Source organism: Hevea brasiliensis, chromosome 15 (assembly GCF_030052815.1).
Source record: "Hevea brasiliensis isolate MT/VB/25A 57/8 chromosome 15, ASM3005281v1, whole genome shotgun sequence".
Lineage (NCBI taxonomy): Eukaryota > Viridiplantae > Streptophyta > Magnoliopsida > Malpighiales > Euphorbiaceae > Hevea > Hevea brasiliensis.
Window position 1 is genome coordinate 40,994,226 of NC_079507.1, and position 15,875 is coordinate 41,010,100.

Sequence of the window (15,875 nt, forward strand, 5' to 3'; positions counted from 1 at the left end):
TGGATAGCGCGCTTTTGGGCTTCAAAGAAGGGGTCCAAGGGACAAAGCCGTGAGGTCCAGTGGGCTAAAACGGACAATACTATCTAGTGGGCTAGGTAGGGACATTACATTTACTATGACTATTTTTTTTTAAGGGTTCTTTTGAGTGTAATTGGGTTAACAAGTAGATATCTTTGAGCTTATAATGTATAATTATAAATGGCATATCCGTAAATATAGCCTAATGTGAAGAGGGTAAACTATTTAAATATTAGTGTTTTATATTTATTTTATTCATTTGTACTTTGCATGTTTAGTGCTCAACATTGTTTATATTTATTGAATAAGTTGCCTTAAAAAGGGAGAATTTATTAAGTGCAACCATTGTATATATAACAAATACATTTAATCATTAATTATGATGCGATCCACATAAAACCCACCATGATCAATGGTAATGTTGAATTTTAAAATATTTCCTAAAAGGTTTGTGGAAGGCAAAACTCCAATTGAAGTATGGAGTGGAGTGAAACTATCTGCAAAATCTTTGGTTTAATTTATTATTTTCACAATCCTTTAGTGAAAAGAAGCAAATTAGATCAAAAGAGTGAATTGCGGTTCATTGGCTATTCATCACAAGGCAAAGGTTACATAATTTATAATCTGCAAACTAAAAGCATTTTTTTCAACTCACAAATATTTGTACAGAACAAAGCTTAATCCTGATGATTCAAATTACAAATGCAAGGCAAGGCTTGTAGCAAAGGGTTATCCACATGTTTCGGATATAGATTATGGGGATACAGTTGCTCCTATTGCAATACATGACATAAATAGACTTCTAATTTCCTTAGCAGCTTAATGTGAGTGGAAATTTTACCATTTCAATGTCAAATCTACATTTTTGAATAGAATGCTGTAGGATGAGATCTTTGTTAATCAACCAGAAGGGTTTGAATTTGTAAGCATAGAAAATAAGGTTTACAACTTGCAAAGGCTCTATATGGTCTAAAAGAGGCTCAAAAGGGCTTAGTATAGCAAAATTGATTCTCACGTTATTCACTGTGGTTTCAAGAGAAGTGAGAATGAAGGCACATTGTATGAGATGAAGAGTGTTGCAAGGTTGGTTCAGGCATGTTTTCGTGGAATTCAAAAAGATTTGGCAGTGATGGCTTAGTCTTTTTGCCGAATCAGAATACATCTCAACAAAGAATACAGCCTAATCAAGCTTTGTGGCTAAGGAAAATTCTCAGTTATCTGAAGCAAAAACAAGATGGAGCTACTGTCATTATGGTGGACAATAAGTCGGCTATTTCTATGGCAAAACATCTAGTGAAACATTGTCGTACCAAACACATCAATGTGAAGTTTCTTGCTATTAGACAAGCAAAGAAGGATGGTGATGTCCAACTTATTCATCACAGATCAAATGAGCAAATTGTAGACATAATAACCAAGGCTCTGCCTAAAGGGAAGTTTTAAGTGTTAAGGATGGCAAAACTGGGAGTCCAAAGAAAATATTATGGTTTACTATTCAAATGACAATTTTCTAGATGCTCTTTAGTTAAAAACTTTTTGTATGTTTTGGCATGATTTAGGGATGTTAGTTTAAATGGATTGTTAATCCATGTTTAGGGATATGATTTGTAAGAATTAGTCAATAGTGGTTGGAGTAGGTATTGCTCACCACACCTCATGTAAGCATGTTTTGTGTAAAAGACACGTAAGCAACTTAAAAAATATATGAACCGAAGGAAGTTCTTGAAAAAATAACATACTAACAACCTTCTATTTCGATTTCATTCTTTTCTAAACCCAACAATGGTTTAGCCAGTCTATCCAGCATGGAATATATTTCTCCCATTTCTGACTGAGACGGATCCCCAACAAAAAACTCATGGATGATACTATCAACCTCAATTGAACTATAACCAGGCAGCTTTTTGACTCCAAGATCTTTCATTTTCCTTCTCACCTTTGTTACATCTTCCCAATTTTCTGCAGAGGCATAGATATTGGCAAGGAGTGTGTGGACACTGGAATCGCTTGACCCAATTTTCATCAGTTGTTTAGCCACCCCCTTGCCTATCTCGACATTCTTATAGATTCTACAAGCACTAAGCAAAGAACCATAAAGTGGAACTAAGATTTAATTTATTTATTTATAAGTAATTAAATATAATTATTTTTTACTTTCAACAAATTTAATTTTAAACTCATATCATTTTACTTCAGGCCTATTTTGTTTAACTATTGAATGTAGCTAATAGTTAATCAGTAATGGTTGTTTCTATTAGCTGATAGCTGATGATAGTTGATTTATATTAATTGTTTGGTAAAACTTTGTCTAGCTGCAGTGGATATATATATATATATATATATATATATATATATATATATATATATATATATATATATTATTGAAATAAATATATAATTATTAATTTATTATGTTTATTTATTTTATTATTCAAACAAATAAATAACTATTTATTTATTATACTATATTTATTTTATTATTGAAAAAGATAAATAAAAATTAAATAATATATAAAAATATGAGTAACATACATTCCTAATAATGTAAAAATACATTAGGAGAAAGGATAAAGTGCATTTTTATCTTGAAACAGTAACAACTGATTGACAATAGTTCTAATTTTACAACTTTTTAAAATGTAGCAATTCAAAGAGTTAAAGAGTACATTTACAAAACTAATTTAAAGTAACCATTAAAACTTTTATTAATTATCTCAAACCTCTAATCCAAATAATGCTTTTAACTTCAGTAATAAGAAATTTTAAAAAATTATAAGCAATCATTTTACTTTAGTATTTTTTATAATTATTTAAATTAATTACTTTATTTTTACTCTTATTTTTATTTTTTTATTTATAAGATGAGGATCTTCTCTTATATGTTAAAGCTAATTATTAATAAAATAAGATATTTTTAATTTTATTAATTTACTTTTTTTAATTTTATAGTCTATAACCCATTAAAATTAGGAAGATAAAATTTCTATAAATTAATAATAAAAAAATATAAAAATAATTTAAAAACTTATAAATAAATTACAAATAAAATCATTTAAATTTATTTTTTATAATTATTTAATGTTTTACTATTACTTTGATTTTTAATTGCAAAATGAGGATTATTTTTTTTATATATTATCTATAAGATAAGGATTAATTCGGAAGATAATTGTGGAAGAAGAGATCTCTTCCAATAAAAAAATCCCTAATCAACTGGATTAGAATTCGGGATTAGAATTTGGCGGGTCCATCATAAATAAACTCAAACCCAAATTTATCCCGTTTTTTCCAAACGTAATACCTACGCATCTTTCGTTTTACCTGTTCACCGTCGCGCCGTGGTCTCTCTTTTGTGATCTCCCGATCGATCAACAGGAATACTTCGGAAGCTTGATCGATCTTCTGTGTTCTTATACATAATAAGGTTTGCAATCTGTTCATCCCAATCATTTTAGGGTTTCTTTATCATCATCATCCTTTTATGGATCACCAAGAAGCTATGATCGCCGAGGAATCTGTTGCGATGATGATCAAATCCAGTTTATTTGCTTGTCTTTGGTGGATATTTAGGGTTTCATTCTTAGATTTTCTTTTATTTTCGTTTGCTTTTGCTGGAGGATCGGCGATTGGATTTCAAGATTCTAGATTATAACTAGTTACAGACTACAATTGGTGGATTTTGACAGTGTAGAGATATGAGGATTTGGTTGCCTTATCAGTGTGTGGATATTATATGGTTTATCTGGCTGGATCTTTCTTTACCATTTTTATTAAGGTTTATTGTGGGAATCAGTTTATTTCTGAAGCGTAAGCATTTGCAAATAAGAGATGAACAGCTTTATATTGGGATCTTTTGCTATGCTTTCTCTGACTCCGATTAGGGTTTTAGTTTTGATCGTGTCAGAGAAAACTGAATCGCCAAAGATTGTATGGTTCAACTTGTTAATTCTGCTATCGTGTTTTGTCCTTTTAGCGTGGGAGCTGAGGCCGTTCATAGACGACTTGGAGGAGGAGCTGCGCATAGCAACATTGTTTGTCGCTTCTGGATGCGGGGAAAGTGTAATAGAAACCCGTGTAGGTTCATGCACAGAGAATCACTACCTCCTAATGTTTACCGTAGAACCTCTAAGGAATCCAATGTTTTACTGGAGGGACAGTCGATGAGGAGGTCTAGCTACGGCCTCGGCAATTCAATGGCAGGATCTGAAGCTAAATCTGTTCAGAAGAGTTCCAATCATGATGTTAAGCATCTGCCTAGGAAGCGCCCCAATCCTAGTAATTCTTTTGCTTCAGCTACTGGAGGTGGTGTGTCTGAATATAAAAGTATTGAGGAGAGCTCCAGTTCCTGCACCAGCACAGATTCGGGAAATATGGAGGAGATAGGAGCGTCCAGCAAGTGCTCTGATGCTTCTGAAGATAAAACTGTTAACAAGAGCTCAAATAAGGCGTGTGATTACTGGATGTCAGGCAGTTGTATTAAAGGTGATGGGTGCCAGTTCTTGCATTCATGATTTCGTGGGGATTGGTTTTCACTGCTGGCAAACCTCAAGGGACACACTGAGGTAATCATTTTGTTGAACTTCTTCTTCTTCTTCCTTTTCTGTTTTTGATGCAGGATCTATTGTGTGTTTACTTTTACATTTAGACAAAATTATGCGCACAATGGCTTAACGTGTAAACCTATGTATGATTGGATGAATTTCATTGATGAGTTTTCTTATGCTAGGCTGTATGTGGGGTGGCACTTCCTTCAGGATCTGATAAGCTTTATTCAGGCAGCAGTGATGGAACAGTACATGTTTGGGATTGTCATACTGGTCAGTCCACAAGGGTGATAAATCTTGGTGATGAAATTGGGTCTTTAATCAGTGAAGGCCCATGGATATTTGTAGGCTTGCCAAATGTTGTTAAGGTTAGATCATATCTTGCTTGGAGTGCTTTATTGAGCTGGGTTAGATTCAGCTTTTGAGCTAGGGTGGTTTTGTTGTGATTTTGCAGGCGTGGAACATCGAGACAGCTGCTGACTATAATCTTAATGGACCCGTTGGGCAAGTTTATGCTATGACTGTTTCTTCTGATACGCATTTTGCGGGGGCACAGGTAATTGTGGAACAAGAAGGTTCTTTCTTTTTCTTCTAATAATTGTTGCATGATGTAGAAGTTTAGAGTTGATGCATTATTTTTTGCTGCAACGTTATTATTTGCCCTTCTTAAATTTAATTGTAAGGCACTGATGTAGGGCACCATTTGTTGGAATGTTCGTGTTTAATTGTTATACTGCACATTTGATCTTAAAAAATGAATTATTCCGATCCTTTTCTTTTTTGGGTTTGTAGGATGGTTCCATTTTGGCATGTAAAGGGAGTACAGAAAACCCAAATCCTTTTGAACTTGCCACATCTTTGAAAGGCCATACTGGTGCTGTGATATGCTTAACTATTGGAAGGGATAGGCTTTACTCTGGTTCCATGGACAGTACAATAAGGGTAATTTTTGTAACCTTACTGTTTAGCTTTGATACTGGTATTTTACATCAATTTCTATATTCTTTTTTTATTTTTGGTTGAACAGAAGAATGAGGGAGGGAGGTGGGGGGGGGGGGGGGGGTGGGCAGGACACATTTGGGGCTAAACATGGGATTAAACACTCTCTACCACTTGTATTAAGGCAGTGAATTGTATTTATTCAAACTTTTGAAGCCCACATACGTATCTTGTTGGTGTTCAATTCACAGAAGTTCTGAGGCGCCATAATTTTTTTTCCGTTTTTAATTGAATTTGTATATTAATAGTGCATCCTAGCGATATTTGGAAGCAATTTTATTTCTTATAGTGGTTATTCTTCATGTTCTCATCCCATATCTGATATCTAAATAGTACATAGGATTTTATTATTATTATTATTATTATTATTTTCCCTTTTTAATTCTTCTTTTGCATGAGAAGGATATTTTTGTTTTTATGTGTCCCCTCTCATACTTTTTTTTTTTTTTTTTTGCCCAGGCGTGGGAACTCGATATTTTACATTGTATTCACATGCTCAATGGTCATGTCGATGCTGTGATGTCCCTTATATGCTGGGATGAGTATTTGTTGTCTTATTCATCAGACCGGACAATAAAAGTCTGGGCCTCTACAAAAGAGGGCAACATAGAGGTGATCTATACAGATGAGAAGGAGCATGTAAGTTGAATAATCTCAAATTTTCAAGTGCATGTTGTTGTGCATTTTGAAGTATGAACTTTTTGTTTCTCGGAACTTGGAGTTGGATTTCTTTGAACCAAACATATGTTATTACCTTGTAGATGGTCTTATGGAATGTGTTTCATAGTTTTTATTTATGCTTTTGTTGGATGAGATTTTTTTTATTAACTGTGCAACTACTTGACTGATGAACGAAAAAATTGTATGTAATAGTGTGCTATTGCTTTGTTCGGGATGCATGATGTAGAAGACAAACCGGTTTTATTTTGCTCTTGCAACGACAACTCTATTTACCTATATGATCTACCATCGTAAGTACACTAAATAACCAATAGTAATCTACTTGTGGTTAACAAATCTTTTAGTTTCGGCATTAACTTACAAAAATTATCATTTTCTTTTTCAGATTCAACGAGAGGGGCAGGATTTTTTCGAAGGGAGAAGTAAAAACGATCGAGACAGGTCCTGGTGGTCTTTTTTTCACTGGTGATGGAACAGGATTGCTTAATGTTTGGAAGTTGGCTGAATCACATGGAAGAGTTCTACAAGTAGCATAGTATCTATGTACTTTGTACTCAGTTCTTAAATAGAGATTAACTTGAGAACTACGTGGACCTGATCCTCCTCCTTAGGAGGTACGTAGGCAGCCTTCGGGTGCGGTCCAAATTTTATTTTCTTAATTTCAATGTTTTCTTTTTGGTTCTTTTTTTTTTCTTATTGCTGCCAAATAAAATATCATATTGCTGCCTTTTATGTTGATTTTACTTTCATTCACTTTTTAGTATTTTATCATTTTTATCACAAAATGAGTAATTGTTTTTTGGTATTTTGTTTAGTATTAGTGATTCAAAATAGGAGAATTTGTTATTAATACTAAGAGAATGAATTTCTTAAAGAAAAGAAAAACCATAGTAGTAAGAATTGCACAGTTTGTAAATAATGATTACACTCAACCTAATTATTATCTCGAATTACCTTATATAGAGGATTATTACTGCCGCTCGGTATGAATAGAATCAAAGATGAGTACAGATTGGAGGAAACACTAATTAAACAAGGCTGACAGGCATACTGTGATTTGTCTATCTTGGAGCTAAATTAATTGGCCAAAATTGTTAGCCTTCTGCCTTATGCATTCATGTTACTATCCAATAGTCTAAGACTAGTCAATTGCAGTTTTGTTGTCATCTCCTTTAATTGTAGATATCTGTGCTTAATAATTTGGTATAATACGAAAACTTTGCTTCTCACCCTTGTTCAGTATGATGCAGATTTTGTATTTGAAATTTTAGAAAGGTCAGGACTAATATTAGTTTCAAATATATGAGAAGTGGGAGTTGTGGGATTGAAATACATATTTTGCATTCTTCTACGCGTGCTTATATGCATAAATTGCACCAGTCACTGATCTGATTCAGTTATGCTTATTGCTTAGATGAGGCTGTTAAAAGTCTCCTGAATACTTCTGTAAGAATTAATGTCTGTTTTCAGCTGATGCATGGTGGATCTGACAGTGAATGTTGTTCTGTTCCTGTTTCACTTAAATATTAGAATATTACTAGTATGGTAAAATATTTCAGTTTTTGCTTGCAGAGAGGTGACAGCTGTCCTTAGCTAACTCACATTGTGTTCTTGTTTGACTTTTAGTGGATTTTGGTGATTTTTATTGATTTTTAATTAGAGTAGTTAACTAGTGATTCTAATATATATATTCTAACTGATGATTATTTGAAGATTTCAGCAGCTTCTGTACTTTCCATACAACAGTGTTGGCTTTTAGTAGTAGCATAATCTTTGCATTGCATATGGATATGGGTTAGCATTGTTGATATCTTAGCAATCTAACCATGAATGCTGGGAATCTCATTTGCAACTTTAGTTTGTTTCTGCAATCTGCAATATGTGATCTCATACTGGTTTGTCTGTCTCTGAAAAAGTACCCTTAAATTTCCACTGTTTTAAACTTAGGCTGCTGAACAAGAATTAGTTTCCAATTAAAATATTTTTATTTTACTGCAATATATACATTATATTGTCTCTCTCTCTCTTTTTTTTTTTTTTGGGTCTATGCAAATTATAATTTTTTCAGATAGTTGCATAAACAAATTCAGTAATGACATGTTTGATTGCTAATACAATTGCTTTATGTTCAAATTTATTATTTTTCCTTTTCTTATCTCCTGGAATATCCCTTATATTTTTAATTTTTGTGAATTAATTTTTCTAACAGATATTAGAGTAACAGCTTGTTACTTTATTATTAGTTTTCTTTTTGGATTTTCAAAGTATGATAAAAGAAGAAAACAATGTTATGATCAAGGAGAAGCAAATTGAAAAATCTCAATCTTTAATTTCTTCAACGCAAAGCTCAAGTGAAGGGACAGCAGACCATAGTTGCAAAACTGAAGAAAGAAAAAGTAATGGTCAAATGAAAAAGAAGTAAAGCAAAAAGTCTCATTCGTTCAATTCTTCAAGGGGAAGCTTGAATGAGAGGCTAGCTAGAAGAGCCTCAATTTACAGGCCTCGAAAGAGTGATGTGGAAAGTAGCTCGAGTTACAGCATGCCTAAAAGGGGTGAAACTGAAAGTACGCAGTTGTAAAGAATGAAGTGAAACCAGATGGCAGCAATCCTAATGTTTCTGTGAGTGTATCTAAGCCTTATTTTCTTCCTTGTAATGTAAACTATTGAAAATTCTAGCATGCACTGCCTTATGATTTAACATAAATTATCACACTCATTCTATATCTGCAGATTCGAACAGGTGCAGTAGCTCTGATGACAATCCTAGTTCTATAAGAAAAGAATACTCACTCATATAACTACAAAACCATCCAAAATTCCCAGCAACAGTAACATTCCTATGTTAGGGAAAGTAAGTAAAGATTCCACCTGTGAAGGGGTAACATTGAGATCAACAAACGACATAATGTCAACAGATACTAGTATATCATGGGATTTCTTTCCTCCAAACTTGGTGAAATTAGGCCAGGTGCTAAGCTAGAATCACTTCTGCAATATTTTGTATGACTCTTATATGTTAAAGGATTTTGTATGTCATATGCTTTGCAGAAGGTGTCAAGGCAGGGAGAAATTAATTTGCTTGTTGCTGTGGAGGCTTTACAAGAGGCTAATACTGATACAATTGCTCCTCATTCTGTTAGAGAAGAAACAAATCTTGCATTTGACAGAAAGCTAAATGCAATTACATGGATGAAAGCAGCTTTGGATTCTGATCTTAACCCAGTTTCTGATCATATCAAAGCCACTAGTATTTCCATGGAAAGTAATAGGTACACACAGAAGTGAATTGATTGATAAAGAGTGCACCGATAAGTGCTTTGGCTGTATTATCAGAAATTGCAAATGCCTTGAATAAAGAGTGTAGAACATGGTTTTTTGAGGATTACTTAGATTGGGTTAATAGCAATTATTAGTAATTATTTATTGGTAACATGTATATGAGGAATAGAATTTCAGAATTTAAAAAAAGAAAAAGAAAAAAAGAATTAAAGAACATAAAATTAATTATTTGTAGACAAGGTTACAAGCTTACTGAAAACACAACGAAGTCTCACTTTTCTGCTGTCATCAAGTGGTCGATAAGCACTGATCGACTGGTAGTAGGACTAGGACGAGAAAAAGTTTAATGGTTGAATTGTATACAATTAATGCTATGTGGATAAAGTTTCACTTGTAACGCTTCGTACTCTTTTCTATATCTGCATAATCAAGCATTTATTTGCTGAAAACGAAGAACCAATCATCGTAAGCCTTTTCATCCTCTGCATCTCTTCAATGACTCAAGCAACTTTGAAAAGTTTTAACTATAATGCTTTTGATAATCATCATTTTAACCAAAAGAAAATATTTTAAATATTCATTACTCTGTTAGCAAAGATTGAGAGAATGAAAACTTGAATTTAATTTTTTTATGAGTAACATATTTTCAGTCACTATATTAAATTAGACTTGATAAATTATTATTATTATTATTATTATTATTATTATTATTACAGGGTATATATATAAATTTAATATTTGCAGCATGAAACATAATATATATATATATCGGAGGAAACCATTTACATTATTGATGTTTGATAGTGCCTCTCTTTCTATATATGTATGTACATTGTTGTTAGGAGTATGAATTAATGTTTGGAGATGCCAAATGGGTTAGAACAGATCACTTCGTGGATTACAGTCAAAATATATTTTCTTTATCAAAAATTAATTTTTATTATTATATTTTTTAGATCAAAATTCAAGTCATCGAATTAATACAAATTGATCAATTTCACGCTTGATTTATCAAGTTGACCCAATCAAGATTTTATGTGAATTAAAATAGATTACAAATTGCTTTTGATAGAATTGAGTCGAGTCGGGTTGACATGCAGTATCAAAATTTGCTACTTCTAATTAATATTACTTATAGATTTAGATGGACATAACAAACCACAGTTGATTTAGAGAAATAATAATAATAATAATAATAATAATAATAATAATAATAATAATAATAATAATAATAATAAATTCAATTCAACTAATTTTTTTAATCAATTTTTATATATAAAATAAAAGAATTCAATATTTTAAAAAGTTTTTCATCTAAAAAAGTTTAAAAATCAAACATAATTATATTATAATTATAAAAGAAAGTATAACTATATGAGAATTTCATTGGATTTGATTGATAAAATTTAATATAAAGAATTTATAAATCTTTCGTTTGCAAACAAGTTTCATTCTGTGAAAAAATTCTATGTAGAATGCAATCGTTTCACTTGAAAAATTTTCTTTTAGAAGTGTAATTTTCATTATTGAAAGTTGTTGCTTTGAAGGAAAATACCTCAATATTTATTTTAGTAGTTAAGGACATTTTTGGAATTAAAAAACTGTGTGCCAACCGGCTAGAGATTACTTAAGAGGATTTAGTTCACCTGTTGAGTGCAACTGATAGTTGATAGACACCTAAACAGGTAAACTAATGTGTTTGGTAAGCTTTAAAAAATAGAGCTGATAGCTGATGGGTAGATGATATAGTACCCATTAGCTGCAGTTTATATCAGCTCTATTTTTAGAGCTGTTTCTCATCAACTGATAGCTGATTTGATTTTATTTTTTATTTTGACTACATTATCTTTCTTTTTATTTAACTCAAAAATTAATATTATTAATACTTTTACATTTTTTATTTATAATTTTAACATTTTAATTAACACATTTCAACTTTGTTAAAATATTTTTTTATTAATAACATAAAATGTAAAATATTTATTTATATTTAAAAACTTAAAATTAATTATAAGTTTTTTCTTTATTAACAATAATAATTACTTTATTATTTTATCTATTTTTTTAATTTATTTAATTATTTTTTAAAAAATATAATTATTTTTTTATTTCAATAATAAAATAAATAATATAATATAATATAATAGATTAATAATTATATTTTTATTTTAATAATATAATAAATGATATAATATATTAATTTGACAATTGTATATTTAATTTAATAATATAATAAATAATATAATATAATAAATTTATAATTTTATATTTATTTTAATAATAAAATAAATTAGATAATATATACCCTTCCTGATCATTTCACATATTAACAGTAACAGCTAAATATAATTTTACAAAATACTTAACATAAATCAGCTATCATGAGCTATCAGCTATCAACTATCAACTAACAATTATCAGCTGTGTTAAATTGTTAAACCAAACAGGCCCTTAGTGTGTAAGATATTTTGATCGGTAAGCTGCATGTGTTATTGGCCAACCGAAATGACGCCAATACCTCATTTTCTTTTCTCAATGATATATGTTGTAGAGGATGCAAAGAGTGGCATGGTGGACCTAGTGATGGTTTGGGAAAAAACCATGAGTGCTTGGGTGGATGGGGAAGCCACTTAAGTGGAAAAAAATTATAGAATATTATAATATATATATATATATATATATATATAATGATTGTATTAAATAAATTTTTATTTAAATAAGAATATTATAATTTGACACTAGGGGGTGACAATTTTATATGTAGCCTGTGAACATAACATTGAAATAGAGAATTGGTTGAGCTTATTTGTATTCGTGTCGACTCATTTATGATATACCAATAATTGTGTCATTGACTCGTTAATCCAATTTGACACATTTATGACATCTTTTACTATTTATGTCATGAGGTTCACCCGCGATATGCTAATTTATTTTGACACGTTAAATTTATTTTAACTCACCAACCCGTTTCGACTTAATAATTCACAAATTACATTTTTTTAAATGATTAATTAATAAATATAAATCTAATTATTTATTATATTAGAGCTTTACTATAATTAATTTTTATTTTTTAAAATTAAAATATATATAATTTAGAAATTTATATTACAAGTTAAAAATTATATTGTTTTATAAGTATTTGTTGTTTTATTTTTATTTGTTAAAATATTAATTGGCTTAATATTAAAATATTGTTTGTTTAATGTTAGATTCTATATTTTATATATTATGAAATTTATGTGTGATTAAAATTAATGTGCAAATTTCATGTTATATATTATTTTATAAAAATTAAAAGCATTGAATCATATCAAAACATATAAAATAAGTTATATTGCATCATTTAAAATCGTACTAAATAGATCATATAATGTTAAAATAATTCAATATAACTTAATGTTAATTGTGTTGTATCTTGTAATATGTATATTTAAAAAATTGTATGTAACACCCCTCACCCGTCTACAGTGTAGTCGAGCAAGGTGTGCTACATTAGGTCCTGGAGTCTCCTCTGTTTTATTAGTGCATGACGAGTTTCCTTATTTACCTGTTAAACAGTCCATATTCGTTTCATATTTTCCATAAAACCATGTTATGTCATAATACTCATAATTATTTCAAGTAAATAAAATACTTTATTTCGTTCATATAAACTCAAGTACAATATTTACAATTTTATTTATAATCACAAAATGACTTACACTGTTTACTTACATATAATAACCAAAATGTAAAATTTAACTATACATGAGCCCTATCAAAATAATAGTCTAAGGTGACAATTACTGCATGCGGATCGATCGTAATCCTATCTAGCACTCTGCTCACGATCTTTGCTTTGTCGCTTTCCTGTACCTACACGATGGAAAAACCAACGCGTTAAGCATAACGCTTAGGGGTGCATAAAATAAAGAAAAATAACTAAACAATTTAAAACAATTTCATAAATTTCTAAATCATCTATATGTTTTACGAAATTTTGGAAGCAAGTAAGTCATTAAGATCTTCTTTATTCATTTATATCATTTTAAATCTTATTGCTCAGATCTGTGCCCAAGTAACCTATAATAAACAATAAAGACTAGATATACGGGAGTATACTAGTTAAACATCTATATGTCTAGCATGTATACGTTTGTCATGTCAGGCACAAGGCCAGCAGGCAGGCATGAAGCCAGTAATAAAATCAGGCACAATAGCCAACGGGCAGGCATAAAGCCAGTAGAACAACTATCTTAAACATATATTGTTCATCAATGATTATTCATGTGGGTCGTACTGCTATCTGTAGTCCCTAATTGATATACTAATCGATCCATACTATATAAATAAGTCTAGTTGTATTTTGGGCAAAATAGAATTATTAAGTATTTATAATTTCATAGTATGTACTAATTGTGTTTAATAACATTTTCATGTTACTTATGATGGGAAACATAAGTCCCACATGTATATTCATGTCACTTTTGTGTTTAATAATTTATTTTGATTAACTTCATATCATATAACAAGTCATTTTATGAACCTTTCTCAAGGTCCAGATTTGATGTCTTAAGTTCACCTAACAAATTGGTCAAGGTATGGCCACTGTTTGGCCACACTTCCTTCACAGAAGTTGTTCTTCTATGTCTTGTCTTTATTTTTTTTTTTATTCATGTCATTTGAAGTTTTAGAACTCAAGTTATGGTCAAATAACCACAACTGGTTCATGATCTCTTTCTGGGTCCAGATTTAGGCAGATTCTGGAGTAAATCTTTGTCTAATTAATTGGATATGTCACAGCCACTTTTAAGCCTAATGTTCTTCATAGAAATTGTTACCCTATGTCTTAGGATTACTCAGAATTTTGAATTATAATTTTTCAAGTCTTGTAGAATTAATTATAGCAAATTAATTGTGCCGTGCTGTAGATTGACTCGCTAATCCAATTTGACACATTTATGACATCTTTTACTATTTATGTCATGAGTTTCACTCGCAAACCGCTAATTTATTTTGACACGTTAAATTTATTTTAACTCACCAACCCGTTTCGACTTAATAATTCACAAATTACATTTTTTTAAATGATTAATTAATAAATATAAATCTAATTATTTATTATATTAGAGCTTTACTATAATTAATTTTTATTTTTTAAAATTAAAATATATATAATTTAGAAATTTATATTACAAGTTAAAAATTATATTGTTTTATAAGTATTTGTTGTTTTATTTTTATTTGTTAAAATATTAATTAGCTTAATATTAAAATATTGTTTGTTTAATGTTAGATTCTATATTTTATATATTATGAAATTTATGTGTGATTAAAATTAATGTGCAAATTTCATGTTATATATTATTTTATAAAAATTAAAAGCATTGAATCATATCAAAACATATAAAATAAGTTATATTGCATCATTTAAAATCGTACTAAATAGATCATATAATGTTAAAATAATTCAATATAACTTAATGTTAATTGTGTTGTATCTTGTAACATGTATATTTAAAAGGTTGTATGTAACACCCCTCACCCGTGCTACATTAGGTGCCGGAGTCTCCTCTGTTTTATTAGTGCATGATGAGTTTCCTTATTTACCTGTTAAACAGTCCATATTCATTTCATATTTTCCATAAACCATGTTATGTCATCATAATACTCATAATCATTTCAAGTAAATAAAATACTTTATTTCATTCATATAAACTCAAGTACAATATTTACAATTTTATTTACAATCACAAAATGACTTACACTGTTTACTTACATATAATAACCAAAATGTAAAATTTAACTATACATAAGCCCTATCAAAATAATAGTCTAAGGTGACAATTACTCTGTGCGGATCCGATCGTAATCCTATCTAGCACTCACATCGATCTTTGCTTCTTCTTTGCTTTCCTGTACCTACACGATGGAAAAACCAACGCGTTAAGCATAACGCTTAGGGGTGCATAAAATAAAGAAAAATAACTAAACAATTTAAAACAATTTCATAAATTTCTAAATCATTTATATGTTTTACGAAATTTTGGAAGCAAGTAAGTCATTAAGATCTTCTTTATTCATTTATATCATTTTAAATCTTATTGCTCAGATCTGTGCCCAAGTAACCTATAATAAACTATAAAGACTAGATATACAGGAGTATACTAGTTAAACATCTATATGTCTAACATGTATACGTTTGTCATGTCAGGCACAAGGCCAGCAGGCAGGCATGAAGCCAGTAATAAAATCAGGCACAATAGCCAACGGGCAGGCATAAAGCCAGTAGAACAATTATCTTAGACATATATTGTTCATCAATGATTATTCATATGGGCCGTACTGCTATCTGTAGTCCCTAATTGA

At 30.2% G+C, this 15,875-nt stretch overlaps 1 protein-coding gene across 1 annotated transcript; it reads left to right on the forward strand.

The window, feature by feature from the left end:
* The first annotated feature begins 3,192 nt into the window (after positions 1 to 3,192).
* Positions 3,193 to 6,995, forward strand: LOC110632240 (zinc finger CCCH domain-containing protein 48). The gene is given in 7 exon segments (XM_058136236.1): positions 3,193 to 4,580; positions 4,745 to 4,930; positions 5,017 to 5,118; positions 5,355 to 5,504; positions 6,021 to 6,200; positions 6,435 to 6,532; positions 6,628 to 6,995. Coding segments are annotated over 7 exon segments (1,500 nt in total). The 5' UTR covers positions 3,193 to 3,947; the 3' UTR covers positions 6,779 to 6,995.
* The last annotated feature ends 8,880 nt before the right edge of the window (positions 6,996 to 15,875 follow it).